This window comes from Pteronotus mesoamericanus, unplaced genomic scaffold (assembly GCF_021234165.1).
Source record: "Pteronotus mesoamericanus isolate MK-2021 breed Mesoamerican mustached bat unplaced genomic scaffold, CSHL_Meso_final scaffold_232, whole genome shotgun sequence".
Taxonomy (NCBI): Eukaryota; Metazoa; Chordata; class Mammalia; order Chiroptera; family Mormoopidae; genus Pteronotus; species Pteronotus mesoamericanus.
In genome coordinates, this window is record NW_026555311.1 from 4,617,566 (window position 1) to 4,630,688 (window position 13,123).

General features: G+C 35.3%; 1 protein-coding gene across 1 annotated transcript in view; it reads right to left on the reverse strand.

Annotated features, from left to right (window-relative positions):
* The window catches only part of ENPEP (glutamyl aminopeptidase), a 90,416-nt gene that overhangs the window by 4,297 nt on the left and 72,996 nt on the right, over positions 1–13,123 (reverse strand). Inside the window, exons 15-18 of the mRNA XM_054591619.1 lie at positions 10,349–10,422; positions 10,127–10,231; positions 9,869–10,039; positions 7,485–7,625 (exon numbers count right to left, since the gene is read on the reverse strand). Coding sequence (XP_054447594.1) covers positions 7,485–7,625; positions 9,869–10,039; positions 10,127–10,231; positions 10,349–10,422 — 491 coding nt within the window. The remainder of the gene's footprint in view (positions 1–7,484; positions 7,626–9,868; positions 10,040–10,126; positions 10,232–10,348; positions 10,423–13,123) is intronic.

Consider the following 13,123-nt stretch of genomic DNA (forward strand, 5'->3'; position numbering starts at 1 on the left):
GCCTGCCAACAGCAATCAAGTCTGAATGACCAGAGGAGGGTGTACTCAGCCTATGCAAAGGGCACACCTTGAGTATCCAGCTTGGGTAATAGGGGATGCAGTGCCTTTGGATCCCATAAGACACATACTACTAAGAGAGGGAGTCATAGAACTCTACCTAATACATAGAAACAAACACAGGATGGCTGCCAAAATGAGAAGACAAAGAAATATGACCCAAATAAGAGAACAGATTAAAATTCCAGAAAAAGAGAGATAAGCAATCGATCAGATGCAGAGTTCAAAACACTGGTTATAAGGATGCGCATGGAACTTAGTACCCCAACAGCAAAAAAAAAGATCCAGTATGAAATGAAGGGTTCACTAATTGAAATAAAGAATGATTTACAGGGAATCAAGAGCAGGGTAAATGAGGCCAAGAATCAAATCAATGATTTGGAACATAAGGAAGCAAGGAAAAAACAAACAAACAAACCCAGAACAGCAAAAATAAAAAAGAATTAAAAAAAAAAACAAGGATAGTTAGTATAAGGAGCTTCTGGCCTCTGAGACAACTTGGAATGTATCAACATTCATATCATATGGGTACCAGAAGGAGAAGAGAAAGAGCAAGAAATTGGAAATCTATTTAAAAACATAATGAAAGAAAACTTCCCTAATTTGGTGAAGGATGTAGACATACAAATCCAGGAAGCACAGAGAATCCCAAACAAGACAGACACAGAAAGGCTTACACCAAGGCACATCATAATCAAAGTGCCAAAGGTTAAAGATAAAGAGAATCTTAAAAAGAGCAAGAGAAAATCAGGTAGTTACCTACAAGGGAGTTCCTATAATACTCTGAGCTGATTTCTCAAAAGAAACTTTGCAAGCTAGAAGGGATTGTCAAGGAATGTTCAAAGTGATGAAAAGCAAGGACCTACAACCAAGATTACTCTTTCCAGCAAAGCTGCCATTTAGAATTAAAGGGCAAATAAAAGAGTATCGCAGACAGAAAAAGTTAAAGGATTTCATCATTACCAAACCATTATTATATGAAATGTTAAAGGGACTTATTTAGAAAAATAAAATCAAAACTATGAATAATAAAATGGCAATGAATACATATCTACCAACAATTGAGTCTAAAAAACAAACTTTCAAACAAGCAGTACAGAAACAGAATCACAGAAACAGAGAACAGTTTGATGGCAGCCAGATGAGAGAGGAGACTGGGGTAATAGATGAAAAGGTGAAAGGATTAAGAAGCACAAATAGGTAGTTACAGAATAGCCATGGGGATGTAAAGTATAGTATAGGAAATGGAGAAGTCAAAGAACTTCTACGCATGACCCATGGACATGAACTAAGGTGTGGGGATTGCCTGGGGGAGTGGGGGATATTCTCTGTGGAGGGAAAGCAAACGGGGGAAGATAGGGACAACTGTAATAGCATAATCAATAAAATATAACTTTAAAAACATGAACCATTGAAATGTTAGGGAAGGATAAAATAAAATACATTGATAAAAAAAGTTGGCTCGCAATAGAAATTTTACATTAAAAATTATCACATAGCAAAAGCAGAAACCAAAAAGATAAAGACTGATAAAGTTTGTTGCATACACTTTTTCAAAAGAGTTAAACTAAAAATGCCATAAAAACTAGAAGTCAAAATTTATTGCTTTGTTGTAAAAAGAGCAAATATTTTTCTTATATAAAGAATCCTGCCCTGGCTGATGTGGCTCAGTGGATTGAGCGCTGGCCTGCAAACCAAAGGGTCATAAGTTTGAGTTCGATTTCCAGTTTAGGGCACATGCCTGGGTTGCAGACCAGTCCCCAGTAAGGGGCGCATGAGAAGCAACCACACATTGATGTTTCTCTCCCCCTTCTCCCTCCCTTCCTCTCTCTAAAAATAAATGAATAAAATCTTTAAAAAAAACCCTCTAAATTAGTGAGAGGGAGAAATGTTCAAACCCTAAATTAGCAAAATAATGAATCAACAGTTGGAAAAATAAATATAAAGAGAAAATATATCAATGTGTAAAAGACAAAAAATTCTAATAATTAACCATGATCTTCAGTTCACTAGGTCCAATGTTCACTCTCATCACAGACATCATTGAATTTAAATCCACCGTGTCTTTCATCTTTTGTCTTAGAAGTTTAAGGCAAGCAGTTTCCCTTTACTTAATCATGTCATTATCCAAAATCTAAAACTCTGAGGCATCTATTCTCAGCACTGTCCCTGTAATGTGTACCTCCTTGTCTCTGACTTAGCTTTCTAAATTGCCCCAGTCTCTTCAAGCCTTCCTCCTAGTTTTCTGGAAATATCCCTTTACAGGGAATACCATTTCTCATTTGGGGAATGTTTATTTTCCTACATCCTTTGTAGCACCAGGTCAGAAATGGAATAGATGTGCCGTGTTTCCCATTGCTGCTTCCAGACCATTATTCTTTCACTACCTTTAAAAACCTATGTTTGTCCAGGTTATTCCTCCTCACCTCATTTATAGTATACTTTGGCACCTAACTCCAAGCCATTCCATCATGCTGAGTAATTACAAGGTCCACATGGACGATCGATATAACATTGGCTCCTTAGTTTTTTGACTTCCTCATTTCTAGTGATTCTTTACTCTATTTAAGCCATCAATTCCCATTGTCCTACCTTGTGATCATCCATAAGTACTCTTCCTCCAGAATGATTTCTTTATGCATCCTCCATGACATAACTTACCTTTCAGTTTCCATGAAACCATTTTTTCCCTTTACCTGGATTTCTGGCCCTTTGGTCATCCCTAGCCCTACTTTTTCCTGGACCATCAGCTCTTCCTTTTGCTTATTTGCTTATTTCCTTATATAGTTTAGATTTCACAGTCTACCATTTTCAATAACATTTTTGCCTAAGTCCTAAACTCCCATACTTTAAAAAAAAAAAAAAAGATTTTATTTATTTATTTTTAGAGAGAAGGGGAGGGAGGGAGAAAGACAGGGAGAAAAATATCAGTGTGAGAGAGAAACACTCATTGGCTGCCTCTTGTATGTGACCCATCCAAGGACTGAGCCCACAACTGAGGCATGTGTCCTGATCTGGAATCGAACCACTGACCTTTCGCTTTGCAGGATGATGGCCAACCAACTGAGCCACACAGGTCAGGGTTCCTTATACTTTGTTTGTGTCTAGCAAAACTCCAGCTTTGGATGACATAAACAGCCATTTTCTCTTGTTTGCACCAAGTGTCCAAGTTCTACCAAGGGAGGTCACCCAACTTTCCCCATAATGTCTCACTATAAATTCCTAGATATCTATCTTAAATAAGCTCTCCATCTTGACATTCTCCTACATTGCCCTGGTCAACTCATTTTCTTGTTCTTTGAATTGCCTTTTTCAAATGTTTTCACTCTTTCAATCTCTAAACACTCCCCCCTTTCCATCCTCTCCACAAAGATGACCTTGCCTTCTATTTCACTGAGAAAATACATAGTAACTTCTATATCTTTTATCCTACAAATATACAAATATGCCAATTTCCCTCCTATCACCTGTGTTCCGGTTCCTATTTTTCCCCACTTTCTTAAAAACTTTATTTTAAAAGTATTTTTTCTGCCTTACATATTAAATCTCTCATTCTTCCCTGGATCTTTCTTATCAGCTTTTAAATATATTTAACACACTAAAATTACCTTCCATAATATAAAAAAAAACCCTTTCCTTTGATCCAAAATCTTTCAATTTCCTTTCTCTCACCTCCCCACTTCTAGTCAAACTTTTCAAGACATTTCTGTATAGTGCTTGTCTCTATCTGCTCACCGACTCATTTGTTTTGATTTGAGATCTGCTCCCATCACTCCACTGAAAAACTGTTTCTAGAGTTACAATAGCTTTTATGTCAACAAATCTATTGAGCATTTTTTAGTCTTCAGTTTATTCAACACTTAAGTAACATTTGACAAGGAACTAGAACCTCCTTGAAACAATTTTCACTTTACCTTGAAAGAGAATCAAAAGCATCACATATAACAAATTGAATTCATCGTTTTCCTGCAAATCTTATCTTTTCTAGAAATCTAGGCATTATCTTTGACACCTCACTTTTGTCTCCCATTTCCAGCTACCACCCAATTCTAAGTGTTGTTCTTATGTCTTTAACTTCATCATCACATCCATTGTCCAATCTACCATTATCTTTTGCCAAAACTACTGCAATATCTCTTTGACTGCTTTTCCCAAATTCACTCTGGCCCCCACCTAAGTCTGTGCTTCACCTCAGCACCAGATCTTTCTTTTCAAAGTAAAACTGAACATTTCATTTTCTTACTTATAAGCCTTTAGTGCCTTTTTGCTCTTAGAACAAAAGGTTAAATCTTAACATGACCCTGCAAAGCTTGGCACTTATCTTTCCTCTTTCCTGATAGTAAGCATTTGGCTAGGAATACTTCAACCCTGTTCACCTAATTAACTACTACTGTCCTTCCTTCAGAATTCAACACAACCATCACTTCCTTTAGGAAAGTCCATAATCTCCTACTTCTCTTGACTTCATTGGTTTTCCCTTTATACTCCTTCAGTGTGCTCTGAACCTCTTCTGTTTGTAATTATTACAATTTTAAGAATATATACATTTGCATGATTCTCACGTTAATATTGATTTCTGTCACTAGATTCTAAAGTCCATGAGAACAGGGAACCAGATTATTTCTCCATAAAAACAGACTCAAGGAAAAAAACAGTAGTGTGACAACAGAGGTTATTGCTAGGTGGAATTATGGGTGATTTTAGTATCTTTAATTTTGCTTACCTGCATTTTGCACAAAACAACAGATGCTCATAATAAGAAAATGGGAATTAAAAAAAAGAAACTACACTTAAGTTGCTATCTGGATATTCTACAGAGTAAAAGAAAGTCTGCTAATTACAGGTAAGAGAACATCTTTTTATCAGTAACCTTTTATAATTTTTTTTGTTCTTAGTAAACTTTTATAATTTGTTTTGTTCTTAGAGACTAAAAATTAAGGATATATTTAAGAACTAGCAATGGATATATTGAATAAAAACTACAACTACTTTATAAATACTGGAATTTTAAGAACAAAATATATTCATTCCCAAGAAACCAGTATCACATAAAGTATAGCATTTAAGAAGAAATATTTTATATATGTATCATATTGATTACTTTTAAAACTAAAATAAGAATTTATATGAAAATAATCTTCTTGACCTAATATTTACATATGTATAATTATGTTTCCCAAAACAAATGATTTTGACACACACAAAACTTTTACTTCTCAAATTATTTTGTTTATAGGGTGGTGTTTAAATGGTTTCAGTCCTATTCCATTGACTTCATTTTTCAGCTACAGTTATAAATTACAACCAAACTTTATCATACTACATTATTGACTTATTGGGTTCATCCAACTTCAGTTTCATCTAAAAGTTTAGTGGAATATATAAAAGCAAAAAATTAATTCTGAAGTATCTTTGGAACTTTGTGGTTAATTCTCAGACTGGAAAAGGACATTAGTGATATGGCCATCAGTTGTCATAAAAATCACATGACAAAAACTTTATAAAAAAGCGGTTTATTTACTGTAGAATGACAATAAATTGTTCAGAAATGGAGGCAATAATACCACTCATTTTGAAGTCTGGAAAATGTTCAAGAGTTTGGAAATTTGGGATAAAGCTTGGTTCATTTCTGTTTAATTTATCCTATCCAATGTTAATGGAAAAATTTTATTTATTCAAACTAGTCATAATTAATATTGGGCATTTTGTGTGTGTGTGTCCATCATGTGGTTATTATATAATTTTATGTTTGAGGCTCTTTGAAATAATACCTCATAAGAACTAGATTACTAGACAATGAAGAAATATAAAAACCCTTGGGTGAGGGTTTTGGAACTAGCACTGGAAAATTTTTATCAATTCATTTTTCTTGAAAGAAATTCAGTATTATGTCTAATAGATTTATTTTAAGGCCAGATGTTTAAACTTTTACGACAAGATAACACCTGTTTTTTCTACTTCTTAATTTTTAAGAGGAATAACAATGAACTATTTTTTAAAAATGAAAAATGAATTATTTGGAATAAATTACACCAGAGCTATTTAAGCTTTGTAATAAACAGTTTGCAAAATGAACATTATTTACTTGTCTTTTCACGATAGTTCAAAAGTAAGCATTGTTTTTCATCTACATAGGTTTCATGCAACAAATGAAGTTTTTTAAAAAACTTTAAAAAAAAGTTTTAACGCTCTTTTTGATTAAAACAAAATACACAGTATTTGTCATTAGGCATATATCTTTCAAAATGAAAGGTATTATCTTGCATAATATGAACTGTTACCTCTAGATAACATGTTCTGAACAGGTAGATTTATTCATTCTAAACCAAGCATTTTATTGAACAATTATTAACAGATGAACAAAGTATTATGTGCGTGTGCTAGTGCATCAATAAATCTCCATAGAGATGGATGAGCAGCTATCATCAATCATTGCAAGAATAAAATAGGAAAAAAATTTATCACAAATAGGTAAAAAAAAAAAAAGAGCATAACTTGGTTGAGAGCTAGACTTAATCTGGATCTCAGAGGATGGGAGATGAGAATCACAGTAATGGCACGCTGGTAAATTATAGGGTAGAAAAGAGAATATAAATAAAAGTTGTCATAGTTAATATTTCTGATAAGGCAGTCAATCAGGCAGTGTTGACAGGAAGACAGAAGAGACCAAAAAGGATAACAGAGGATTTTTCCTGGTGCAGGGATTTCAGGTGGCAAAGGTTTTCACATTTGTTTGGGATATATAACCTGTATTTTATTTTATGCTGGGTCAAAGAAATATCTTTTTAATGGAAATAAGCATTAAATTTAGAGAATCAGGACCAATAATAGCAATATTTCTTTTGTATGGAGGCTGAAGAAATTAAGCAATTGAGAGAGCATCTCTTTAATTAATTTGTTATTTTCCATTTTAAAACTGTTATCACCTGGGAAGTGTAGTTTCTCTTTAAGAACTTTTCAAAATACCTGAAGTTTAATTATCTGGTCAAGGGAGATAAAATTTATCATTCATATAAGCCCAGTAAGATATATGGCTCTAATGTGAACTCAAGTCCAGGAATTCTCATTTAGTTTTCATTAAATATTAATTAAGAACTAAATATGTGCCTATCATTATGCTAGGTATTATCACAACAGGCAGAATTATATTAACTTGTTTTAACCAAACTAGAAGTAATGTGATTTAGGCATCTCTCCAGATCTCATAATTCTACACAGGAGGTGGAATACTTTCCAAAAATAAGTTATGATGAAAATTAATTAGTATATTGCTTCCCTGGAAGGAAAATACCATGATCCTTTACCGATGATAATATGTCATTTCAGATACTGTATAAATGTCAGAGAAAGTACAGTAAAGAGAAAAAGAAAGAGTTGTAGATAGTATCCAATAAAGAGAACAACAAACCATTATCTGATCATCCCACCTGTTGACTAGATATTCCCAGTTGTGCTGTATCCAATTCCAGGCCATGTTCTTCCCATAGCTGTTATATGAGATATATCGGATGACTGTAAACACATCCTGACTTTTAATAAGGTTTGAGTCCTTGAGCAAATCCAAATACCTAAGAGAAGCCAAAAATTCAAAATGAACTTTTAATGTTCAGTCATTCTTAGCTAAATTCCAGTAGAACATAGCTTTCATTCTTGTAATTCAATTCTTGAGGCACCAACCAACCAAATTAATTAAGTATTGCAAATAATAAAACACAATTAAAAAATTTTAAAATATTTCACTGTTTTTTAAAAAGCAACCTATACTTTTGAGGACTGTAAATTGTAAACCACAGAAACATGAAAACTTGAATTATTTTGGAAGTACTAAAAACAATAAAAACCCACAGTTTTAACTATTAATTATTTTGTGACAACATGGATTGAATTTAAGAATACCATGCTAAGAAATACAAGTCAGACAATAAAAGTAAAGAAGCATATGATTTCATTTATATGTGGGATATAAAACTGAAAGCAACAAATTAACAAACAAGAAAAACAAACAAAAACTCATGGACAGAGACAACAGTATGGTGGTTACCAGAGGGAAGAGGGGTGGGGAGACTTAAAGAGTAAAAGGGGTCAAATATAAGGTGACAGAAGAAGATTTGACTCTTTGTGATGTATCATAGAATTCTCCACTTGAGCCCTATATAATTTTATTAACTAATGTCACCCTAATAAATAAACAACAAAAAGAAAAAAGAATTCTATCTATTGAATAAACACATTTTGCCCACTTGCCTATTATCCCATTGACCTATAAAAAAGCAGCCAGTAAGTTAAGGGAAAATATTTATAGTCTAATTTTCTGTGGGATAACAGTTAAGTCTCATTTGTTCTTTCACTGATTGTAAGAAACAATCTCTTAATGTAACCTATGTGGTTGGATTAGTTGGCTATAATTATAGTATAATGCAAATAAGTCCAAGTCAATAGATTATATGACCAAATCAATAGATTTGTATTAAATTTATGCCATGGTTGAATATAGAGGGAATATCTCAACATGATATAGCCCATTGAACTTCCAGAAACTGCACTGGGCTGGTGGGTCCCTGAATTTCTGTGCAATTTGTATTTTACCCTTTAGTTAACAAGAACCTAGTAAGGCATGTAAGTACTTGCTAATTTTCTCATCAGATATAATCAGCACAATGCCCCCCAAGTAATAGATCTGTGTGATGTTCTGTGGACTGTTAAGATGATCGAGTTCTTGGTAGATTATCTTAAAGAGCAGTGGGCAGGAGAACTGACATACAGCCTTGAAGCAAGATGATCCCGGTGTATTGTTGACCCTGTCAGATACAGACGTTTTCTGGTAGTCCTTACAAACTGGTTATTGTACTTGTAATTTATAATTTACTTTCTGTTTCTCTCATGAACCTTTAGGTTTTTCAAGGGTAGATATCATGTCTTATTCATTTTTAGTCCCACAATCTATATGCCTATACAAAGAAATGACATAAGATTTGGTTAAATTAATAAAGTAAATAACTCAGAAACCATACTAAGTAAAAAATGAATTAAAGCAGAAGTTAGTGACTTGTGGCATAGGTGTGGAGTAGGAGAAGATTCACATATGAGCTTCAAGAAGTCTTTATACCTTCTGAGTGAAATGTAAATACACTTTATTTGTGTGTGTATGCATATCGTGACAGACACTCCTCAGTTGACAGAAACTAGTTTTGTTCTGGGCTTGGATCAAGCTATCCTTGATCCTAGAAAAGCTAGACTCCTATCCCAGCTCCAGAGTAGCATGACTGAGCCGTCAGTCAAACAATGCAAGTTCATCCTAGTCCACATATGATTATGTGGTAGACCCAGAGTATGACCAAGAATGATCAAGTGTGATCCACTTCTGTATTATGAGGGGATGTAGAAAGAACTGATCTCTTAACATAAAAGAAAAGCCTTGTGAGGAGGGATTCTTTTGCTACTGTCCTTCTTCCATTGAACTATGAGCATATGTTTGAAGACAAAATGTTTGGAACTCTGGAGGTCATGAGACATCCAACATGTTGAGGATGACTGAATAGACAAAGAGCCTAGATCCTGGATGAAAATTTGAATCACTGCACACAGCTGAAAACTGTATACCTACCTTTGGAATTTTTTCAAATAAGATTATATTTATTTACTGTTTAAGCCACTATTATGTAGATAGTTTGTCTCTTGCAGGGAAAATAAGTTTAATAGATTTTCTTGAAAAAATATACTTCAGTAGCATCTATAATAGACTGTGACATAAACCATCAAATACCATTCACAGAAGTAAAAAAAAAAAAAAAAAAAAAAAGCTCCAATTTACCTTGACAAAAGAGTAATGTTCTTCACAGATGCTAACGCATACAGCAGTTTTTCTTTTTCTTGAGCTAATGAAGTTTTCTGGTATTGATCAAGAGTGTAGTTCCATGAAGACTCATTGCCAGAGTTCTGCATGCCATACCGATACACCAGAAGCCTGATATTTACAGGAATCCTAGAAGGATAAAGAGTGTTTCAAAAAATTTAATTTTTGTTTCACAGTTTAAAGTCTTTTATAAATGAAAACATGGAGAACAATCACCTTACAGTCCCAGTGAGCCACTGCTGAAATAGCTTGGAAGCACTGTCCAAGGCTTCTTTGTCTCCCAACTTACATGCGAGCCCTAACACAGAAGCACGGAGCAACCTTAGAAAACAAACATAAGGTAGGCCTTAAGCACTTCCAACACATTTTAAAGCAAACAAACAAACAAACAAACAGATATTGAATGGATATTAGTTTTAAAAAATATAAAAAAATCACTTATTAAGGTGGTTTCCAGTATCATTCCATGTCAGACGATCTGCAACTGGCTTCACTTGAGCTCGGAAGTATTTCTGAAATAAAAGCACCATGTACAGTGAGTCAGTAATCATTTTTATTTATCAACAGTCTTTCAGTTATTATAATCCACAGCCTCCAAGTTGTAACCTTTTTTCCTAGTAGTTCAGAGAACTTCAGATCTTTCATTAGGAAAGGGATGTATTCAGTTCTTATCACATTGCAATATTGCTTCAATCCTGAAGCTAAGAATATCCTGAACATTCTCTAGTGTTTTATAAAACTTTGGGTAAGAAGTTGAAAGAAGTTTTATTTCAAATTCTTAGTTAACACTTGTAAGAAAGAGAATAACACTTGACATACTCACTGCACTAAAAAGGTTGCTCAAGACAATATTTGTATATTGTCTTTGGATTAACAAAGGACATTTATATTATATAATCTTAACTATCCCGTTACCATAGGCAGCTAAGTGCTGACATTCTTACTGTACAAAGAAAATTAAGATTCACAAATATTATACCATTTGTCCAAGTTCTTTCATTTACCAGGTGGAAGAGACAAGGATTCTAATCCAAAATTTGTTTAAAATTACAAGTGTCTTCCAAAGTGCTACAGAAATCACAAAGCAAAGTATTTAGAATGACTATTTTATAATAAAATCTCAATGTGAAAATAACTACAGTAGTAATAAAGAAATATAATGTTATATTTTAGGAAGAATAAATTCATTTTGACCTAGAAGAATTCATTAAAAATAGGATTTATGTGAGTTAAAAATAGGATAATAGTATCTATGATTTAAAATGCTGCCTATTTTTTAAAAAGATTTTCTTTATTTATTTTTTAGAGAGAGGAGAAGGAAGGGAGGAAGAGAAGGAGAGAAACATCAATGTGAAAGGGAAATATTGATTGGCTGCCTCTCATATGTGCCCCGACTGAGAGGACCAAACCCACAACCCAGTCATATGCCCTGACCAGGAATGCAACCAGCAACTTTTTACTTTGCAGGATGATGGACAACCAACAGAACCACACCAGTCAGGGCAAAATGTAGCCTACTTTAAATAAAATATTAATTATTATACTTCTTGTAACACAATATATACCTTTAAGTTGTACATTGAACCAGAAATACTGATACATTTCAAAGTGAAAAAATAGCAGACTTCTGCTCAAGATGGTCACAGAGGTAAACACAGCTCACCTTCTCACACAACTAAATTACAACTAAAATATAGAAAAACCATCACTCAGCTGCATCAGAAATTGAGTTGAATGGAAGTCTGGCAACTATGGAATTAAAAACCATATCCATCCAGACTGGTGGTAGGGGCGGAGACACAAAACAGGTTGATCACACACCAGCGTGTGGTGGATAAAAATTTGGGAAAGATATCTCGGGAGGGAGGAGTCCCAGCCTTACACCAGGCCTCCCAGCTCAGGGTTCCAGTGCCAGGAAGTCAAGTCCCCATAACTACTGGCTGCAAAAACTAGTGGGGACTGAGTTGGCAGAAGAAACTTCCGGAGTCCCAAGCATTTCCTCTTAAAGAACCCACACATGGACTTACTCAGACTCACACCCTCTGAACTCTATCATGGAGTAGCAGCTTGAGAGACACAAATGGCATACACAGAGAAACTGAAGTATCTGGCATCAAGGCATGAGCTTGGGGACTGTGTTCTCCCAGAGACAGAGGTAGACAGAGGCCATTGTCCCTTTTCTCAACACTCACTGAACAGAGCCACAAAGCCAGCAAGATGGTGCCATATCTAAGGCTCCATCATCCTGGCTAACACTATTTGCCTGGCCCTGGAGATCCCCAAAATATCTGTCCCACCCAACTTATGGGCCCACCCAAGCTGCTTTTCCACATGATGGTGTGTCTTGGCTCATGCTTCAAAGCTTCCTAAATCCTCTCAAACAAGCAACAGATGGCCTCAGTGAATCCCTATCCCCTGTACCTGTTGCTAAATGGCCCCAGGACTAAGACTAGCCTCAGCCAGCCTAGATTCACAGCTTGGCTTCACCAGGGAGCTCCAAGCACAGCAGAAGTAGCAGCCATCTCAGATTGCTTTATAGCTCAGGAAGGATAGCCCAAAGCAGAATACAGGTGAAGTGACTTGGCCTGCACCACACTGAAAACCCCAGAGCCTGCATACCCCGTGGACAGCTACAGGCCATATTGGAGCGCTACCACCCTTCCCCTGCACAGCTGATCCTCCACAGAGGGCAGAGGTTGGTGATCAGTGGTCACAGCCAATCCTTGCAGCTGACTGGCCTGGGTAAGTCCCTCCCATTGATCTGCCAACAGCAATCAAGGCTCAATTACAAGACAAGGGTATACTCAGCTTTCACAGAATGAGCACCTCGAGTACACCCAGTTTGGGGGTGATAAGGCAGGCTGTGCCACTGGACCCTATAGGACAACTACTACAATTAGGCCATGCTACCAAGACAGGGAGTCATAGCAGCTCTACCTAATACATAGAAACAAACATAGGGAGGCTGCCAGAACTAGGAGACAAAGAAACATGGCCCAAATGAAAGAACAGATCAACTCCAGAAAAAGAAACAAAATGGAGATGAGCAATCAATTAGATGCAGAGTTCAAAACACTGGTTGTAAGGATGCTCAAGGAAGCTAGTGAGGACTCCAACAACAAAAAATGATACAGTCAGAAATGAAGGATACACTAATTGAAGTAAAGAACAATTTACATGGAATCAATGGTAAGTGTATGAGACCAAGAATCA